This window comes from Arachis hypogaea, chromosome 15 (genome assembly GCF_003086295.3).
Source record: "Arachis hypogaea cultivar Tifrunner chromosome 15, arahy.Tifrunner.gnm2.J5K5, whole genome shotgun sequence".
Classification (NCBI taxonomy): domain Eukaryota; kingdom Viridiplantae; phylum Streptophyta; class Magnoliopsida; order Fabales; family Fabaceae; genus Arachis; species Arachis hypogaea.
Window position 1 is genome coordinate 159,548,562 of NC_092050.1, and position 21,964 is coordinate 159,570,525.

Here is a 21,964-nt window from a genome sequence, read left to right on the forward strand (position 1 = left end):
CAAAATTCGAAAAAAGATATTCTTACCTAAATATAACAATAAATTAAAGCGGGTATATAATAAACATACTTGGGGCTAATGAGTAATAACTCAAATGACATAGTCTCCCCATACTTAATTAAGAGGTTGCGAGTTCGAGTCTCATATCTTTGGTAAAAAAAAAATAATAAACATACTTGGTTGTTAACCTAATAATATATAGGTTAATTTTCATTTCAAGTTATATATATATATATATATATATTAAAGGTACCAAACGGATCAAAAGAATCTTCTAATTTAATCATTCATCCAAAGCATCATTTTGATCCAAATAATGGAGATGCTGAACTAATTCAAAACAAGCACACTTAATATTTTTGAGTTGACTTAGTTAAGTAAATTATTTACCTGACTGAATTTTACATTCTCAAATAGTTTCAACTCCTCTGCTCCACCAACATCAGCATTCAGCACCATCCACCCAAACAAAACATAGGGACCCACCGAAAGTTCCATCAAGCTTAAAAGTATTAATATTCAAATCTAAAAAATATATATATTTATATATTTTCTTATATACAAATATCATTGAGACAGACACAGTTAGTTAGGCATTGATATTCACGAGTGCATTATTATTATTATTATTCTTTGATAACTATTAAGATGTTTTACCTTGGTTTAATATAATTGGCTAGATTACTTAATATAACATATATTGTGACATATTTTTTTAGTTATTTACAGTATTTTTTAATCTGGCATGTTAAAAATTAATTCGTTGTAAATTTAAGTTCTATTTAAGAGTTTGTCGCTCATCAATGAATTACTGCATGCATAAGTTGAAATTTTCGAATCTTCAATACTTATTTAAGCGGACGAGTGAGTTAACTACTCGACCAACCCAAATTATTAAGATATTATGACATTATTAGAATAAGAAAACACTTGTATATGTATCCAACTAACTACGGTACAGTTGACAACACACATGTACAATTGTACATATACATACGGATACATAATAAGTTGTTGTTTTTGGTCTTGTTCTGTGTGTGTATGATGTTTTCACTTTTTCCTTTTCTCCCTTTTCTTTCTCTACACTCCTCTCTTATAAACGTGTTTTGCTGCAACTTTGTGTGTGTCTCTGAGAGAAAAAAGGGAGAGACTAGTTAAGTTTAGTACTACTAAATTAGTAGTAACATGGCAAATATGTTACAAAACTGGATTCTGCAAGAAAAGAATCGTTTTAACAACTTTCTTTAGTTGTTAACAACCAACTCCTTTTGTTTTTCTATATTTGCACAAGCTGTGTTTGTTATATTGTGTGTGAGAGCTGAGAGGTGTTAATGGATACCAAGGGAAGACTCATTGCAGGGTCTCATAACAGGAATGAGTTTGTTCTTATCAATGCTGATGACACTGCAAGAGTGAGTCTCTTCTCTTTCTTATACATAATAATCTTCCAAAAATGTGTGTCTTTTTTTTATTCTTGTGCACACTTCACAAAGCCACGTGGAGAGTTTGAATAAGAAAAACAAAGATCTCCATTGGGTTTTGTTTTCATGGATTTCTATGCTAAAATTGAGGCCTAACTGATTCTTTTGCAACTAGCTTCTGAAATAAGTGTTGTAATTGAAGGTTATCCTTTTTATACTTTGAAATCTTGTGTCGGTGAAGTCATCAACCATCCAAGTTTTTTTCATGAAACGATGTTGCTTAATTAGCATAACTGCTATCATGATTTATGCAGGTGAATGCTGTTACAGAATTGAGTGGACAAATATGCCAGATCTGTGGTGATGAAGTAGAGGTCACAATTAATGGTGATCCATTTGTTGCTTGCAATGAGTGTGCATTCCCTGTTTGCAAGCCTTGCTATGAGTATGAAAGAAGAGAAGGGAACCAAGTTTGCCCTCAATGCAAAACAAGATACAACCGCATCAAAGGTTTCATCTTTCAACTTTGATCCCTAGTTAGTAACTGTCTCAGAATAGAAATATAGAAATACTAAAACATCCAAGTCAATCTATCTTGATTGTCTCAGTGTCTCTGTATTTTCTGTTCCAAAACACTTACCAAACATATATATGTTTTAACTTCTTTTGTTTATATATCAGGTTGTCCTAGAGTTGAGGGTGATGAAGAAGAGGATGGTGTTGATGATTTGGAGAATGAGTTTGATATTGGCAGCCACCCTCATCATCATCACATTGCTGAAACAATGCTATCTTCTCGCCTTAATGGTGGATTAGGAATCAGTACCACACCTTCAGAGTTTGATGCAGCTTCTGTGGCAGGTTCTGAGATCCCTCTACTAACTTATGGTCAAGAGGTAAAGTAAAATGTAAAGCATAATTCTCTAACTCTTGTAGCTGTTCATTTTTGAGTCTTTTTCTCTAATATTCTTTTGTGTGTCAATTAAGGATGTTGGAATCTCTGCTGATAAACATGCCCTCATTATTCCCCCATTCATGCCTCGTGGAAAACGTGTTCATCCTATGCCTTTTCCTGATTCCTCTGTGCCCGGTAATTTTTTTAAGGTCAAACTTCAAAGTCAAAGTTGTTTGTGTGTATCCATTAATGTGACAAGTTAATGCTGCTGGTGATGCAGTTCAAGCAAGAGCTATGGATCCTAAGAAAGACTTGGCAGTTTATGGATATGGAAGTGTTGCATGGAAGGAAAGAATGGAGGACTGGAAGAAGAAGCAATCTGAAAAACTTCAAGTGGTTAAGCATGAAGGGTGTAAGGATCTTGATGAGTTTGATGACCCTGAGTTACCAAAGTAGGTGAAAAATTCTTATAAAACAGTTTTACACGTGTATCCAACTACGTAACGTCACATCAGCAAAAATAATTATCTTTTATATTGATCGCGTGAATGATTGATGTGATCAAAATTAAACTCTATAACTTTAAATTACATTTCTCTTACAATAAAATTTTCACTTGAATTTCTTCTAATAGAATGGATGAGGGGAGACAACCACTATGGAGAAAGTTGCCAATAAGTTCAAGCAGAATAAATCCATACAGAATAATCATAGTTCTCAGGATTGCAATTCTCTGCCTCTTCTTTCATTATAGAATTCTGCACCCTGTGAATGATGCATATGCATTGTGGCTCACATCAGTCATATGTGAAATCTGGTTTGCTGCTTCATGGATTCTTGATCAGTTCCCAAAATGGTGTCCAATTGAAAGAGAAACATACCTTGATCGTTTATCTTTAAGGTAGTTCTTAACTAGTATGTGTATCTGTGATTATTCATTACTTCATTGCTGTCTCGGTTTCAAAATAAACTAGATTTAGAGAATAAATAATTAATTTTGTATATAAAAAACTGTTTCATAAATAAATTTTTAAAATTAATACTAAATGTATTTTGAATAAGTTAATTTAAGAAGTTGTATTTAATTAAGAGTAAATTTACTTTTACATATATTAACTAATTGTTTACATGTGTGAGTTAAGAGTAACTGCTTATGCTATTGTCCATTGTAACTTATCTTCTAATTGCAATAATAAGTTAATAACATCAATATATGAATGCAATTTGGAAAAGAAATAAAGTCATAGTTGTATTTGAAATTATACATCCAAAACTTGAATAATAAGGTATATAAATTATTACGTGAAACAACTAAATTGTGAATTTAAATATTGTTTTAATCAATATGAATATAATAATAATGATTATTCTCAACCATTGCAGAAGAATACACACTTTCTAAAATCTAAATAAAAACTTAGAACATTTATTGAAAATTATACATTTGTTTGCTTAATGTTTCTAAATTAGTTTTCTCTTATTAAGATTTTATTCTTTACGGTAAAATTTTGAATTTAAAATTTAAAAATATAGTGATAATTTTTATCAAAAGAACATATTAACACATTATAAATAATTCTTTTGAAAAATTTTAAGATCACAATTGTGCTAAATTGTTGTTCTCTTATTTAAGGGTTTTTTTTTCCCTATCTTTATGATCAAATTAAGTTTAATTTTTTTTTTTATAATAATGATTTCTTTTCAGAGGAATAAATTAGCACATATGATTAACTTTTTTATTGTGATTTTTTATAATTTATTTTTAATAACTATCCTTTAAATTAAATTTTAATAAGTATTATTAATTATTGATGGTAGTTTTTCTCATAACCTATTATCATTAAATTATATTAAAAAAAGTAAATGAAAGAAAAGAATCTTAGTATCATAGATTCATAACCTATCATCATTAAAGAATACTATACCAACTAAAAAAACTTATCTTATAAAATAGAGTGACATCAAATATCTAAGAATGATGATGAAACTACTTTAATTTCTTTTGTAATGGAGGGAGTACTGATTATTCTAAAGCTAACGGTTTACAATGTAACAGGTATGAGAAGGAAGGGAAGCCATCAGAATTAGCTTGTGTAGATGTGTTTGTTAGTACTGTTGATCCTATGAAGGAGCCTCCACTTATCACTGCAAACACTGTTCTTTCAATCCTTGCTGTGGATTATCCAGTGGAGAAAGTTGCATGCTATGTCTCTGATGATGGTGCTGCCATGCTTACATTCGAAGCACTTTCAGAGACATCTGAGTTTGCAAGGAAGTGGGTTCCATTCTGCAAGAAGTTCAGCATTGAACCCAGAGCTCCTGAATGGTACTTTGCACAAAAAGTTGACTATCTCAAAGACAAAGTTGATGCAGCATTTATCAGAGAGCGTCGCGCTATTAAGGTTCGAAAAATATCTTTTCATTTTGCTTGTGTTTCAAGTAATCTAAAATATGATCTATTTTATTGAGTTCTAAACATTGTGTGCTGAAAATTTGACAGAGGGAGTATGAAGAATTCAAGGTGAGGATTAATGCATTGGTTGCGACGGCACAGAAGGTTCCTGAGGATGGTTGGACAATGCAGGATGGGACTCTATGGCCTGGAAACAATGTTAGAGACCACCCTGGAATGATTCAGGTGAGTAGTATATATATTGTTTTTCAGTTTCAGTCATAGTTCATAATCACAAGGCTTGTTTGGATGAATTTTGAATTCAATTGTGATGAATGATGATACTCTTTGTGTAGGTTTTCCTTGGTCAAAATGGTGTTCGCGACATTGAGGGAAACGAATTGCCTCGCCTTGTTTATGTTTCTCGTGAGAAAAGACCTGGATATGAGCACCACAAGAAAGCTGGAGCTATGAATGCTTTGGTAGAATCCATTTTTATGTGTCTATCAAAACTTTTTCTCAGCTTTCTTTTGTGTCTTCATTTCTCTAACCAGCTTATATGATGTTTTTTTTTTTTTTCAAAAGGTGAGAGTTTCAGCAATTATCTCCAATGCTCCTTACCTGCTGAATGTTGATTGTGATCACTACATAAACAATAGTAAGGCCCTTCGTGAAGCCATGTGCTTCATGATGGATCCTACATCAGGGAAGAAAATTTGCTATGTACAATTTCCTCAAAGATTTGATGGGATCGATCGTCACGATAGATACTCGAATCGCAATGTTGTGTTCTTTGATGTATGTAACAATTTTAATGTTCTCTTCTTGACCCTTTTTTTTTTTTTGTATGTGTCTCTGATTGTTATTTTGATTTGAAGGAAGAACTAATCTCAGGTTTCAATTTCTGTGTAGATCAATATGAAAGGTTTAGATGGAATCCAAGGACCAATATATGTGGGAACTGGGTGTGTCTTCAGGAGGCATGCACTTTATGGATATGATGCCCCCTCTTCCAAGAAACCACCACGGAGGACGTGTAACTGTTGGCCTAAATGGTGTTGCTGCCTCTGTTGTGGATCTCAGAAGAAGAAGAACAAAGGGAAGTCAAGTATGAAAATGTTAAAGAATAAGGATGATACAAAGCACATGCATACACTAGAAAACATAGAAGAGGGAATTGAAGGTAAGGAACACTTAAAATTTGCAGTGTGTTATTGTTTGGAAATAAGTATTATAAGATACTAAAAATAAGTAAATAACACATACTTTTGTTGCATCTAGGAGTTGAGAGTGAGAAGTCACTATTGATGTCTCAACTGAAATTTGAGAAAAAATTTGGGCAATCTGCTGTGTTCATAGCTGCAACACTTATGGAAGATGGAGGCCTTCCAAAAGCAGCAAGTTCTGCTACACTCTTGAAAGAAGCCATTCATGTAATTAGTTGTGGTTATGAAGATAAGACAGAATGGGGTAAAGAGGTATCTCTTGATTCTCTTCTATACTTAAAGATTTTTCAACTATGGCTTTTTAAGCTTGATAGTGTTATGTGTATTTAATCCTGTGCTAAATTGGGTTTCAGGTTGGGTGGATATATGGCTCAGTTACAGAGGATATTCTAACAGGTTTCAAGATGCACTGTCATGGCTGGAGATCGGTTTATTGCATGCCGAAAAGGCCTGCTTTTAAGGGTTCAGCCCCTATAAATCTTTCTGACCGTCTGCATCAAGTTCTCCGGTGGGCGCTTGGATCGGTTGAGATCCTGTTTAGTAGGCATTGTCCTCTATGGTATGGTTATGGTTGCGGCTTGAAGTGGCTAGAGCGGTTTTCTTACATAAACTCAGTTGTTTATCCTCTCACTTCAATTCCCTTGATTGCCTACTGCACTTTGCCTGCTGTGTGTCTTCTCACTGGGAAGTTCATAGTCCCTGAGGTAGGATTACTTGCGTTACAAGATATTGTATTCTCATGTCGAACGTTGCTAACTTAGTTCTTAAGAGATCAACAAATTAGTCCCCGAAAGAAAGTAGATTTTCTTTTACATAGTTTTTCATTGATGCTTCATTTTCTTGTTCTCAGATTAGCAACTATGCCAGCATAATTTTCATGGCACTCTTCATCTCTATAGCTGCAACTAGCATACTGGAAATGCAATGGGGAGGAGTTGGCATACATGACTGGTGGAGGAATGAGCAGTTTTGGGTGATCGGTGGCGCCTCCTCGCACCTCTTTGCCCTCTTTCAAGGGTTGCTAAAGGTCCTAGCAGGAGTTAACACAAACTTCACTGTGACATCCAAAGCTGCAGATGATGGAGAGTTTGCTGAACTCTACATATTCAAGTGGACATCATTGTTGATTCCTCCATTGACATTGCTCATAATAAACATCATTGGAGTTATTGTTGGTGTCTCTGATGCCATAAACAATGGCTATGATTCTTGGGGTCCTCTCTTTGGGAAGCTGTTCTTTGCACTTTGGGTCATTGTCCATCTTTACCCCTTCCTCAAGGGTGTTATGGGAAAACAAGAAGGTGTTCCTACAATCATTTTGGTTTGGGCTATTCTCCTTGCTTCAATCTTGACACTTCTTTGGGTGAGGATCAACCCTTTTTTGGCCAAAAATGACATTGTTTTGGAACTTTGTGGATTGAAGTGTGATTGATGACTAAGGCACATAAACAAAATCAAAATTTGCATAAACTTTTTTGTCAAATAACATCAGTAGATGCAGAAGAATCTCTTGGTGAGAGACACTGCTACAGAAAGGGTTCATTGTGGTGGATGTTTGTAGATATACAAAAGGGCTGTGCATAAAACAATTTAGAGTTTCATTATTCTTTTTTTATACATGTGCTTTCTGTGGGTTACATAAGCTTGGATTCAAGGTTAGTTTAAATTCCCATAGATGAGGTGAGGAGGTTGTAATTTATAGTTTCTTTCTGAATAAGGCATCTCATATTTGTAACCAAAAGTGATTTTGTTCTAGCTTTTGCACCAAGTGAATAAAACATGATCAGTTCATAGCATCTCAAAATCTATAGTTGTTAAGCTATTGCTTGTTATTATATTAAATATCACTATATAATTAAATTTCATAAAAAGTGCATAAAAACATATTAAAGAACACAAATTAATTCACATTTCACATGTTCCAATAGATACCTCACCATACAACAATATGATCATAAAATAGACACTGGAATTTCACTACATTTCTCTCTATAGTATGAGCATAGTCACTTTCCAGGTACAAAGTTTGTAGCATAGGCCCAAGCATTGTTGTTGACTGGGTCAGCAAGGTGGTCAGCAAGATTCTCTAGTGGGCCCTTTCCAGTGACAATAGCCTGAACAAAGAACCCAAACATAGAGAACATGGCCAGCCTGCCATTCTTGAGCTCCTTTACCTTCAGCTCCGCAAAGGCCTCTGGATCATCAGCTAGGCCCAATGGGTCAAAGCTTCCACCTGGGTATAGTGGGTCAGTCACTTCACCAAGAGGCCCACCAGCAATACGGTAGCCCTCAACTGCGCCCATCAAGATGACCTGGGTGGCCCAAATGGCAAGAATGCTCTGAGCATGGATCAGACTTGGGTTTCCCAGGTAGTCAAGCCCACCCTCGCTAAATATCTGAGACCCGGCCTTGAACCACACCGCCTCGCCGAATTTGACACCGTTGCGGGCCAAGAGCTCGGGGAAGACACAGCCCAGGGCCCCAAGCATGGCCCACCTGCTATGGATTACTTCAAGCTCACGGTTCCTGGCAAATGTTTCTGGGTCAGCGGAAAGCCCAGCAGTGTCCCATCCGTAGTCACCAGGGAATTCACCAGTGAGGTAGGACGGGGGCTCACCCGAGAATGGGCCCAAGTACTTGACACGGTCTGGGCCGTACCATGGGCTTCCAGAGGAAACTTGCTTGGTGGCTGCTTTCCTCATGGTGACTCTTCCAACACCAAGCTCTGGGTTGGAGGGTGAAAGCTTGATTGCTTGGCCAGCCAATGAGGGAGAAGAGAGAGCCATTGTTGAAGCAGCCATTAATGAAGAAAAGAAAACTTGTGAAATGAAAGTGAAGAGTTAAGAGAATGGTTGATGCTTTGATAGGTTAACACTTAACACTATATATATGGCAAACGTCCTTATCTTATGAAATCTATATCCGAGATTCTATTGGCTTGAAAAATCTGTTTTGTTTTATAAGCTCATACCTACAACTTATCATTCATGATTTTTCTTTTATTTTTCCTTGGGAAATATATCAAACATCTTGAGAAATAACTATACCGTCCAATAAGGAATTGCCATTTGTGATTTTGGATATGCTATAATATCTCTAATGTATCTTACATTGGTAACAAAGAAATGTGTATAGTGTTACGTATAGTGTGTCTCATCATTATTAAACACCAAGTTATATTGTAATATTAGATTATGATTTAATTTTGATGCACTGGTATTGTAAAATATTTTATACAATCGTATAATAACATCCATTCTTTTAAATAATTATTTTGTAGTTAGATATTTATTTTTACTATATAGCGTTATATAATTATATAAAATTATTTTAAATTGAGAATGTATCAAAATTGAATTCTTAGATTATTAGTATTTCGCTTCAATCATTATTTTAATCTCAATGTCAATAATAGATAGTCTTATCTTCTTTTTATGGTTCATGCTATGGTTACCAACGGCATAAGAATTGTGATTTGAGATCATGATATCTAAAATCTAAAATTATTATTACAAGTTCCAATAATTGCTTAATTAATAATAAAATCTTTAATTCAGATAACTAAGGCATTATATATTATTGTCTTGCATGCTAAATATTTATTTTTTAAGTAAATTAATATTTAAAAGTTTTATATATATATATATATATATATATATATATATATATTTGCATAGTCCAAAAGGATAACAACAGTTATCAGCGAAAGATATATGAATCACAGATAACAAGCTCAACAAATCATCTCCATTATTGGACCATTAACATTTATTTGTTTATGTCTTGAATAATAATCATCTTATAAAAATAATGTTGATATATATATTTATGTAATTATATCTCTCGCCATAAAATGTTGCTCTATTTGGAGTCGACAACCATTAGTTTAATTTCTATCATAGTCAAAAGAACTCATGCATCTATCTATTCATATTATATAAAAATTAATATTAATATTATCACCATTAATAGTTAACATCTTACCACATAAGAATTGTTGTATAATTTAAATTTAGAATATTTTTATTTTCATTTTGGTAGTTACTCATGCAAAAGTTAAGGAAGGAGACATGCAAAAAGTTTGCGTTACTCCACCATTACAAGCATAAAAAAACAACACAAGAACTCATTCAAATATAATGATAAAAGGATAGAAGATATGTGGTAGATAGGAAGGAAAAAAAAATGAAATGGTGAAATTAATTTGCATTAAATAATTCCATTATATTCAAATGACTATTATTAAATAACAACATTGTTTCAACTAGGGTACTAATTTTTGCATTTAGCCATCGACTGTTTTTTTTTTAGGTACAAATACTTTGATTGGTATTCATTTCGAGTAAATATTATTTTTGTTTCATTATATATAAAATTATGTTTAATGATTTTGTTGGTTTTTATAGTTATTAAATTTTTAATTAAGTCTTTATATATTTTTTTTAATTGAATCCCTAAACTAGTCTTAATTTTGTAATTAGATCTTTCGTAATGTAAAAAATGTTAGAATTAATTGAATATTTTTCCGTAAACTAAAGATATCTACTATTAAAAACTTAATTAGATTTTTAATTAAATAATTTTTGAAAAAATATTTTATTAATTTTAACATTTTTGATATAAAAATGACATAATTATAAAATTAAACGTAATGTAAAGACTCAATTAAAAAAAATACAGAAACTTAATTACAAATTTGATGAAACTATAAAAAGAGAATCATTAATCTATAAAATTATAATATCATATTTATACGTATAAAATATTATTTTATTACAAAAATTAACGCAATTTATAACAAAAAAAATAATGTTATTACAAAATATTAAAATATTTTGTAACAAATTATTATGTTGTTATAAAACATTCTTATTTTGTAATTATAATAATTAATTTTTGTTACAAAAAACAACACTTTGTAACCATTTGAAAATTGATATAAAATTTTTGTTATAAATGCTTCATTTTTTTTTATAGTAATAATCAATGGGTTGACCTCAAATATAGCTCAGAAAAATTAGTATGTCTGATTCTTGAGTATCTTCTTCATGGCTCAGCTAGCTACAAAAGAGACAATAAAAAAAAATATATAAAAGAATTGAATTATACCTTATTTATTTGTTTATATAAAGTTCATTGACCCTACACTAAAGAGAAGGAAATACTCTAATGCTTTTATTTGTATCTATAAAATTTGTGATAAATCAATAAAATTAAGCTATATATAGTATTTTGACTAAATCTTGAGAAACGAGTACCTAGAGAGTAAGTGTGAATTATTAGTATTGCGCAACATTATATATTTGATTAGGTCTCTAATTTTTTAAAAGTTATTTTATTTATTTTAAAATTAACAAAAAATTAGTTAATATTAATTAACTAAAAAATTTAATCATATTAGATATATAAAAAAATAATTATTAAATTAATTATTGATATAAAATATATATTAAAATATAAATATATATTAAAAATAAATTAAAAAATATATATTTATAAACAAATATATAATAACTAAATTGATAATTAATTTGCGTAGCTTGCTCCAAGTCTCAATTATTTATCCATTGATAACTCAGCATCAGCATGAAATTTACAAGGATGCCAACCTAGAGTAATACCTACCATTCAACTTGTATTAACCGTCATAGTAATACTATAAGAATAACAACTCTAATTTCTTTGTCATATTCTCATATATGATACCTTGTGTGTAACCTTTTGAATAATCTTGTTGCAAACTTGCAATTAATTAATAAGTTACTTAAGAAAATCTATTATTGTTTAAATCTATTATTAATGTTGTTAATTTTTTCTTTGTTTCTGATGAAATATATAAATAATTTAATTATACCTATTTAAAGGAACACTACAAAAATGCTTTTATATAAACTTTAGTTATGCTTAAACAGCTAGTAAGAGGAAGAGATACTCTAATACTTTTATAATTAGGGGTGTGTATGGGTCGGATGAAACAGGGTTTGATGTGACCCAAACCCAATTCGAAATATATATCGGGCCTATTTGTTAGACCTAAATCCGGCCCTAGACTCGATGAAACCTATACATTTTCGGGCTACGATTATACCGGGTGAAAACCTAGACATTATATTAACTTGATATCTTCTTGTAAGTTAGCATGTAAAAATATCTAAATTTCCAAAATTTCAACCATTATTTGACATAGTAAAATTCACTTAGAAAAATATAATAAGAACCAACTCTTCTCTAAAATTAAAGCATAACCATAATCAATATTAATATTGCCTAATAACACCAAATATTTAAATCAATACAAATAACACAATATTATGCATTAGTCTAAAGTCTTATGTATTTTAAACATAAAACATTAACTTATAGTCTTATATACAATGACTAATAACACAAAATATTAAGGTTTACAATACTTAAATTCCACGTAATAATAGCCATCATCCATCACTAATAATACAAAATATTAATTGTGTATGATGACCGGGGCCACCGGGCCGATTTCGGGTGACCGAGCTATGGCTCGGACCCGACCCGAAATAATGATCGGGTATATTTTTGAGACCCTTATCCGACCCTAAACCCAATAAAATTACACTAAATTAACCTCTAAAGTGTTCAGGACCGGACCAGATCTTTGGGCCTAACCGGGCCATGCACACCCTAACTTTTATTTTTATCTCTAATGCATTAAGAAGGTGCAATGTAATGTGAAGGCTTGGGCTAAGTAGGTAACCGAAAAATTTGAAGGTTTATATTGGAAAGAGTTTACTTTTATTTAAACATTGGAATTTAGACCAATTCATTCATTTTGGATATTTTTTTTTGTTTTGTAATGGTTGCTTAATAAAACTATTAAACTATAGACAAAAAACTGTATATATCACTCCTTTGTGTATATATATTTTATGTGATTGTTTATCAGTTTCAACGGATCTTGTTCATTAAGGACTGTTATTATTTCAGTTTTAATGATGATTTCCATTTAAAGTGTTGTAATACTTTTCTTTCACATTTTCAATGGATTTTTCTGTGAGAAAAGGTTGCTTCAAATTGAGCGGGAAATAGGGAAAAGATAGTTGTAAAATTAATTCATTTCTTCGGGCAGTGGGATTGGGTTACACAACATCAACAAGACCTAAAAATGACGAGAAGCCTAATTATCCACTCCCCATCGTCGTATCATCATTCTATTGCTTTGTTTTGTCATAACCTCATCCTTGTAACATTGAGGTGTGAATTGATACACTCAAATACTTGGAGAGTTACTTGATTGTTGTCCAAACTTGCCAAAGTAAAAGATATATAGTGAAGCTTATAACACATCTACTCTAAATACACAAGTAGCAAATAAATGAGAAATCTTGATGTTTTGATAAAAAAAAAATTATGAGAAAGTTTAAGTACTAACATTTTTATTAAAATTTAGTCAGTATTTAAGAATTAAAAAATATGAATAATTTTATACTATTAAATATAATTTTACATTATTAAAAATATTAATAATAATTAATTAATAACTATAAATCATAAGACACTCCTCTAATCCTCTTCAAAAAATATATTTGTTTTGAAAAGTATTAGGGGTCAGTAATTTTTGTGATTTGTAGTCATCAAATAGCTATCAATGATGATTTTAATTGTATGAGATTGGTGTGAGATTTTATCTAATGACTCATTTTTCTTTACTGATTACATGCTGACCATCATTTGAAAAAGTTGCTGATTCCTAAACTTTTCCATTTATTAGATAATTATTCACGTTATTAATGTAAAAGGTGGTAATTATTTTTATTGATGTGACATTGTATAATTAAATAATATTTGTATAAAATTACTTTGCCCTATTAATATATTAAAATTAAATTATATTTATTACTGCAAACTCCCATAAATAAATTAGACATTACCAATACATAATTATTGATAAACCAAGATACAAACTAGCTTTAATTTTGGTACTCATTAACAACACACAGAAAATAATTATTAACCAACTTAGATGTTGTTTGTCTCAGCCGAATCCACAACCTCATGGAGCACAGAAGACGAAGAAGAAGAAAAGCCATCATTATTAGGAGCAAAACAAGTCTTACGAATCTCAGCATTAACATCATTCCCAGTCAAAACTTGCAACTGTGAAGCCTTCACAAAAGCATTAGCAAACTTGTCAAAGAAGAGTTTCTGATTAGAAGAAAACTGGTTCACAATCTCCCTCGTCCTAGGATCACTAGCAAGATCTTGGTCCGAGGTAAAAACACCTTGTTGGTTCAACAAATCAATGTAATACATATTGTCGAACTTGTTTGGTGTCCTTATGTCTAGGTCGATCGGGACAGGGCTGTCCTCGTCGGGACATTTTCCGATGAGGCCATTCCTGAACTCCGGATCGATCGGCGGCTGTGTGTCGGTGGTCCGGTTGAAGAGTGATCCACAGTGGGCTAGCCCGTATGTGTGTGCGCCGGAGAGTGCAACCAAATCTGTGGCATCCAAGTTTCTATCGCTGAAGGATTTAACAAGCTCTCCGGTTTTGAAGAAAGGTTTTGGGAGATTTGCGGCTGAGGATTTGTTGAAGAATTTGCTGTCTTTTCTTCCCAATGGCACATCAAAATCAGGGCCTCCAAACTAAATAAACATGCAAGGTTCAAAATAATAGACATCAAATGCATGTGAGATATGGTAAAAAAAAAATCTACGTGGAAACCAAAATAAGTTACTAGAATTAGTCACTGTTATATTTATATATAAATACATGTGAAATTTAATTTATTTTGAATATATATTTATATTTTTAACATGTATATAGTGATTGATTTTGGTGTGCACGTAGTATAATGTAATACAAGGTATGCATCAAATGTTAGGTTTGGTATGGTAAAACTTTTCGAAGAGATGCTTGTGCTGTTTAAAAGCTCAATATTCTCATTTTATGTTTGATAAATAAAAAAGATTATGTGCTTGTACTGCAGTTTTTAAAAAATCAGGGTACTTTTAAAAGCAACTAAGATAGAACTTTTTAAAATTCACTTGTACTTTTCAAAATTTAAAAGTCTAATATAATATTTTTTTTACCAAAGATATAAGATTCGAACCCGCAACCTCTTAATTGAGTATGTGGTGACTATGCGATTTGAGCTATTACTCATTGGCAAAAGTCTAATATAATAACCTCATGTGTTAAGTAATTTTTAAATTTAATGCTTGCATTCATGTCTATTAGAGTATTTTTTAATTTTAAAAGCTATTCTACCAAACGTAATTGTTGTTGCTTGTGTTTATTGAAAAGTATTTTTAATTTGATTTACCAAACATAAATACTACAACTTTTAAAAAATTATCTTCCAACGAAATATAGCCTTAAGAAATAAAAACTTTACCAAACTAAGCCTTAACTCAACAAAAAAAATTATCCTATTTAATATTTATTAATTCTAACAATAATTAATAAATATTAAATAAGACAAATTTTAGTTGTTTTTAGCTATTTTTTTGTTATTAAATATTTCTGCTAACCAATATTCTAAAATACTTATGCTATTAAAATGAAAATTCACGTCTAGTTGTTTTTATATAAAATTAAACGTCAAAAATTATTATACAATAACTTAACCAAATCTATCAAATTATTTAACTATTATAAACTATTAACTTTTCATGAAAAAAGTATTTACCTTCTTTATTAATTACACTTAAAATACGTTACACGTCGAATTAGAGGTTGGTATAGAATATATACCTGGCGAACAGCTTCGCGTGCTGCAATAACAAGGATGTCAGAGCAAGAGACAACCCTAGGGCACTGTTTGCGAACAAGAGCTCTAAGATTTTCAATGGTCTCAATGGCTTCTGGCCTTAGTCCAAAGTTTTCATCTGTGTCCTGTTCTCCACTTGCACCGCTCAAAAATATAGACGCATCGCATCCCTGATTTATTTCAGGGCATAATAATATATATCAATTCAACTTTGCTATATATATTCAATGATGAATTAATTCATCTATATATAGTATTATTTGCATGATTGCATCATTTTATATGTTTATGAAATATATGTTGAAATAATATAAATACACGTAAAAAAAATAAACAACACATATTTATATATCAATATATAAGTGGTTAGTTTTAATATACAAATATCATTTTTATTATAAAGAAAAGTATAGGATACTAACATATTATCTGTTAATTTATTGTCAATAATAATTAATTATTATATTTTAAATACATATAAAGAGACACATCTAGTAAATATATCTATAAAAACACTTTTATTAAATACAGCAATAAAAAAATATTTTTATTAGACACATCCACAAAGACATTTCTATTAAACACAATTATAAATAAAAATTGGCAGAAATTGACAGAAATACTGTTGGTAACGTAGCGGAATTGCTATTATAAATATATACGAATGATCTCGGTGAATGAAATCATATTGATCTGTTTATTTATATTTTTTAATTTATCCAATACCTAAATCAGATTTAATCTCAATAATGCTTCAAATATATCGAACTCGATGCATAATAATAAATTAGTGCATGATGGTCTAATTCATTATATTTTTTAGGTTCAATAATATTGGATCATCGCTCATGCTTCAGACAATACAGTTCAGTCTATATAATACTTTAGTTTACAGATTGTTAACATACATATGTTAAATATTTGAATAAAAAAAGCTTTATGTTAAGGTATATTATGTAAACTAAATAATTTGTTATTGATAAACTCACTAGAAATATAATTAAATTAGCCATTATTGTTTACATGTGTGATTAATTTCTCAAATATATAATAATACATTTGCATATATCAAAATAAAAATATACAAAATATCAAATCAAAATTATCATTTATTTATATATATACATACTTATCCAATTTAATTAATTTATTTTTAATATATATTTTATATTTTAATATAACTAAATAATTGATTTTTTGTATATACATAACATTGTCGATATATAAATTAAATAATATTCAATATGCAACAAGATTAAGGATTATAAATATGAATGCTAAATAACATAGTACTGAGATTAATATTAAGTTTATGAGTTCTGTTAGAGAGCTAATAGAATATTTGTATAATGTGTACAATAGGCTATATGAGTTATAAAATAAACATCACCCATAATATCCATAATAACTATCCGGTCACCAAGGATCGAACTCTTGATCTTTTGGATCTAGAGCTCTGATACTATATCATGATACCACTCATTCCAAAAGCTTATGCTAATGAGAAAAGATAACACTAATGGTTATATTTCTAATACTCCCTAAACTTCTATTATACACATTGTACAAATATTCCATTGGCTCTTCATATTTTTCCTAAGTTTATTAATATGATATATAATAAATGTACCTGAGAAAAGCAATCATGGAAGAAGAGACGAAGAATTCCAGGAGCTTGGCCAGGGTCCTTTTCAAAGACATCTTCAAGATGCTTCCTTATAATTCTTTCAACCCTAGGGCATGATATCCAATAGAAATCATAGGATAGTCCCTTTGCAGTTATGGGAGCCTTTCCTAATTTCCTGTTTGAGGACATGGACCCATTGATTTGGGGAACAAATAGTAATAAGGAAAACAACAAAACAATCAAGAGCCTATTTGCACTACTAATAATAACCCTAACCATATTTTGTTTTTGTATGCTACTGAATTGTGATTTTAGCAAAAGTTGCAACACTTATTTATATAGACACATTGGATTATTAGAGGGGCTTGTGGCTTAGTTGCCTTCTACACATTTCCAATTATTATATGAGTATAATTTTGATGTACTGATAATGATAATGTAAAATATTTTATACAATCGTACAATTACATTCGTTCTTTTATATGACTATTTATATGGTTAATGTGAAAAGTAATTATTTTTACTAATGTAATGTTATATAATTAAATGTATCTGTAAAATTATTTTATAGTGACAATGTATAAAAATTAAATTCTTATAATATTTTATAATAAATTAATTAATGTTGGTAGATGTGTAATTGTGAGATTTAGAATTGAGTAATTATTTTTCATGTTTTGGAACAAATGTAAAAAAAAAATGTATCCAAACTCCAAAAAAACAATTTGGTATAAAATTATTATTATTATTATTATTATTATTATTATTATTATTATTATTATTATTATTAGATATAAAACCCCACTATATTATTTGAGCAATAATACTTTATGTTACTCGTGGATATTCCGTATCTTAGAGGTATGGAGTGGAAAAAAATAACGTGTATTGTTTAGAGGAAAGCTCATCATGAACCCAATAACGTTCCATATTGTGTATGAATTGATAATAATAGAATAGTAACTTTTCAAAATTATATTTTTAAAGGATAATATATAATAACTTTTATGTTACTCAGATTAATCTTCTAGATCTCTAAATTAAATTTTTGTGTCTTTTATTTATATCGTTCTCTCTCTTTTTTGTGTGTCTTTGTTTAATAATTAGCTATCATTTGCAATAAATTAATTCGTGAAAGGCCATGCATGTGGCGAACACATGCTATTATTGAGATTAACATATTCATCTATTTATTTTTAATTCGTCCTCGTGAAACTGACGGAGGTTTATAAAATTATAACAAGATCAGAATATGAGAATAATCTTAATGAAAAAGAAAGAAAACAAGAATAATCTTTTATAGGTGATTGGTGTATATACTCCTGTCTATTGATATTTGAATATCATTTGTATTTTAATTATAAGTAGTTATTGATTTTGAACTTAAAATAAAGTAACAATAATACATAATTAAAATTTTATAACATACATTATTGTGTAGAAATTATATATTAGTGGTTGTTGTATATTTATTTAATTTGTACATTATATTATTATACTTTTATAAAAGGAAATCTTATGTATATATTATATTGAATATTATGCCAACTTTGTATATACACTCACTAGAAATATAATTGAAAACTAATGCGCGCCATATCTGTTGAAATTTATTTTTTTATTGTATTTTTTAACTTAACAAGTTAAAAACTAATATGTTGTGGATCAAATTTTTTTTATAGTATTTTCTAACTCGACAGATTAAAGACTAATTATTACAGATCAAAACTCTCTTTAAAAGTTTGCTGTTGGCCAATAGATTGTTTCGTATATAAAGCGGGATTCGGACTTCCAATATTGGTTTTAGCGGACTCGTGAACTAACTACTAAATTAACCCAATTTAGTTCGTTGACTAATAAATTATTGCATACACAAAATAGAATTCGAACTTCTAACATTTATTTCAATAGATAACTAGTTAAGTGAACTAAGGGTCCGTTTGGGAAACTCTAGAAGTAGTTTTTTTTAACTTTTGACTTATGAAAAGTAGTAGTATTAATGTCTGGTACAATTTTCAAAACCAAATTGCAACTTTCTAAGAAGCTATTTTGGAGCTTATAGAGAAGTTAAAAAAAAAATAACTTTTCTCATAATACTTATACTTTTCATTATATTTCTATAAAATAAGCACTTTTAGAGTTAAAAATCCAAACACAAAATAACTTATTTATAAGTTACTTTTAACAGAGTCATTTATTATTTAAGTTATTTTATCAAAAGGAGCTTAATTAAATTGGTTACCCAAACTGGCCTAAGTAGTTAATTATTTGACCAACTCAAATTTTTTTTTTTTTGTACAACTCAAATTGTTTTTTATCAAACTTGAAAATGAGATGTTCATATTTTATCGTTTTTATAAAAAAATGATCTTGATCCTAACCGTGGGCCAAAGATAAACAATAAGCCCAACAGTTTCAACTTTTCAAGTGGGCTATTATCCACCCACATAAAAACCGAGCCAAATTTCTTCTTCTATATTGAGGTCTGCGCTGGAAGGTTTGATACTTTGATTTAGTGACATCTGTCATCTCATTTTTTGAAAAATGAATAATGCTACGTGTACACTAAAATCAGCTATCAGTATAAAATATATGCTAAAATACAAATATACATTGAAAATAAATGAAATAACACATATATTTATATACAAATATATTAGTAATTAATTTTAGTGATTGATTTTAGTGTACAAATAACATTTCGCTTGAAAAATACACCAACTTTTAATCTTAGCCGACACTAAGAAGTGATTATATATAAACCAGAAAGAGAGAGAATGTATCATATACTGTTAGCTAGGGTATATATATATAGATCTTTTCCACTAAAACATGAAAAGGAATTAAGGAGAGGCTTAGCTCCATTTTTATTTAAAAAAATGAAAAAAAGGATATTTTTCTCCAAATAAATAAATAAATAAAGTTAATTTGTGTTTTAAAAACATATTTTAAGAATATAATATTAGAATTTTTTAAATTTTTTATATATTTAATACTTTAAAAATATAAAAAAATTTACATTTTTAATAACTTTTAATAAAAAATATTTTTATAATATTTTTAACATGTGTCTTTAAATCATATGTTAGCAAAATCATTCCTAAGACATTTTATTTTATTTAAGAATACTAATGTAGTACATTTTGTAGAAGTGATAAGATTTTGAATCTTTTCATGAATACAAATATATTTTTTGTTCGATAAAAAGTTCCACATTAATAAAAAGTATACAACCTAAAAAAGAAAATATAATATAGTACCTGTACTTTATTTGACGTTATAATTATTCTTTTATGACAATTAATGCACAAAGTATAGTCTTTGTCCCTTTGATTTGCTATTGAATTGGGTTTCAGTGGATTACTTATTGGCTTTCATTGTCGTTCATAAATAATTTCTAGCCGTTCATAGGATAATTATGAATTATCCATCCATTTAAATATTCCAACATCAAACTTTACCAGCTTTGGCACAAGTTTTTTTTTTAGTAACGTTTAAAAAAATAAATAAATAATACTATTTGCATTAAATTTAGTTATTAATATATTTGTATATAAAAAAAATTCAAGATCAGTATAATTTATTAATTTTTTGTTAGTATTTTTATTTATCAGTCTAATTTTTTTAGTCTAACAATTTAAATATATTTTTTAGTTCATATTTTTAAATATTATTAGTTAAAAACTATTCAAAAACAATAAATTTTGATAATTTTATAATATTTATTTATTAAATATATGTGTTATCTAATTTAATATTTATATTTAAATATGTATTTTATATTAGTAACTAATTTTGATAATTAATTTTAATGTATACCTAGCTAGTATGATTGAAAAAACAATGATAATTTTTATTTGTATAATAATTTTTTAAATAATCAATTTTAGGGAAATCAATTTATGTTTTGATATTTTAAACAAGTATATACTCTTTTTTTTTCATACGGGAATGTATTTTAGACCTACATTTTCATGTAATCTTTTACCTAGAAAAATTACTAAGCAAGAGCAAAATTCATGATTAAATCAATGCAATTATAATTATGTAATTATAATAATCTATGCATGTTTTTGCATGGTGGCTTAAGAGAAAGGAAGAGTGTCTGTGCTTTTTTGGTCCCAAATTTTCTTGGTTGGTCCAAGCACACATGAAATGAAAGTAAAAGACACAATTTAAGAATCATAGATCTCCCAAGCAAATAAAAAAGCTGACTTTGTTACTTAAGAGAATACCTAGTTCTTGCCAAATGCTTTAATTAAATTGAACAGCCTTGGAAAGGAATATCTAGTTATCTACTTTTATTTAAACAATTTGTTTTTTTGAATATGTTAATATATTCACTTTTAATAAGTTTATGATTTTTTTTTGTTTCCCACGATATCTTTCAGTTCGACAGGTTAAGAATTAATCCGTCGCGGTACTGAACTTCATTTAAGAATTTGCTGTGCTGCACATAAAATATGGAATTCAAACTTGACATTTATTTAAACGGACTAATAAGCTAACCACTAGACCAACCTAATTTAGTTATAAGTTTATGAGTTAAAAAAACTACTTATTTTGAGAAAGATCATCAAAATTCAAAAGCTCAATTATTTGCAACATTTGTATTTGGAGAGAAATGGTATGGAGTCAAAGTATGTTTGAAAACCTA

At 29.4% G+C, this 21,964-nt stretch overlaps 3 protein-coding genes across 3 annotated transcripts; 1 reads left to right on the forward strand and 2 right to left on the reverse strand.

The window, feature by feature from the left end:
- The first annotated feature begins 572 nt into the window (after positions 1-572).
- LOC112751940 (cellulose synthase A catalytic subunit 2 [UDP-forming]) lies at positions 573-8,791 on the forward strand. Its single transcript, XM_025801276.3, has 14 exons — positions 573-1,412; positions 1,736-1,931; positions 2,103-2,317; positions 2,409-2,511; positions 2,597-2,768; positions 2,951-3,217; positions 4,373-4,718; positions 4,817-4,954; positions 5,065-5,190; positions 5,294-5,506; positions 5,621-5,891; positions 5,990-6,186; positions 6,288-6,638; positions 6,785-8,791. Exons 1-14 carry the CDS (start codon positions 1,332-1,334, stop codon positions 7,364-7,366), a joined length of 3,258 nt encoding a protein of 1,085 aa, XP_025657061.1. The 5' UTR covers positions 573-1,331; the 3' UTR covers positions 7,367-8,791.
- Positions 7,821-8,735, reverse strand: LOC112751942 (chlorophyll a-b binding protein, chloroplastic). The gene has a single exon (XM_025801277.2). The coding sequence runs from the start codon at positions 8,733-8,735 to the stop codon at positions 7,941-7,943; it is 795 nt and encodes a 264-aa protein (XP_025657062.1). The 3' UTR covers positions 7,821-7,940.
- Positions 8,792-13,821: 5,030 nt separating the features above from the next.
- Positions 13,822-17,592, reverse strand: LOC112747296 (peroxidase 12). Its single transcript, XM_025795247.2, has 3 exons — positions 17,311-17,592; positions 15,665-15,850; positions 13,822-14,553 (listed from the first exon to the last, which is right to left on the reverse strand). The coding sequence occupies exons 1-3, from the start codon at positions 17,584-17,586 to the stop codon at positions 13,927-13,929; spliced, it is 1,089 nt and encodes a 362-aa protein (XP_025651032.1). The 5' UTR covers positions 17,587-17,592; the 3' UTR covers positions 13,822-13,926.
- Between the last annotated feature and the right edge of the window lie 4,372 nt (positions 17,593-21,964).

What these genes read in the sequence shown, in the direction of transcription:
- LOC112751940 (XM_025801276.3), top strand. Translation starts at nt 1,332, where the DNA reads ATGGATACCAAGGGAAGACTCATTGCAGGGTCTCATAACAGGAATGAG. An exon ending in TCCTGATTCCTCTGTGCCCG is followed by an intron (nt 2,512 to 2,596) that starts GTAATTTTTTTA and finishes CTGGTGATGCAG; the next exon opens with TTCAAGCAAGAGCTATGGAT. An exon ending in GAGAGCGTCGCGCTATTAAG is followed by an intron (nt 4,719 to 4,816) that starts GTTCGAAAAATA and finishes AAAATTTGACAG; the next exon opens with AGGGAGTATGAAGAATTCAA.
- LOC112751942 (XM_025801277.2), bottom strand. Translation starts at nt 8,735, where the DNA reads ATGGCTGCTTCAACAATGGCTCTCTCTTCTCCCTCATTGGCTGGCCAA.
- LOC112747296 (XM_025795247.2), bottom strand. Translation starts at nt 17,586, where the DNA reads ATGGTTAGGGTTATTATTAGTAGTGCAAATAGGCTCTTGATTGTTTTG. An exon ending in TCCATGATTGCTTTTCTCAG is followed by an intron (nt 15,851 to 17,310) that starts GTACATTTATTA and finishes GAAATAAATCAG; the next exon opens with GGATGCGATGCGTCTATATT. An exon ending in CACGCGAAGCTGTTCGCCAG is followed by an intron (nt 14,554 to 15,664) that starts GTATATATTCTA and finishes ATGTTTATTTAG; the next exon opens with TTTGGAGGCCCTGATTTTGA.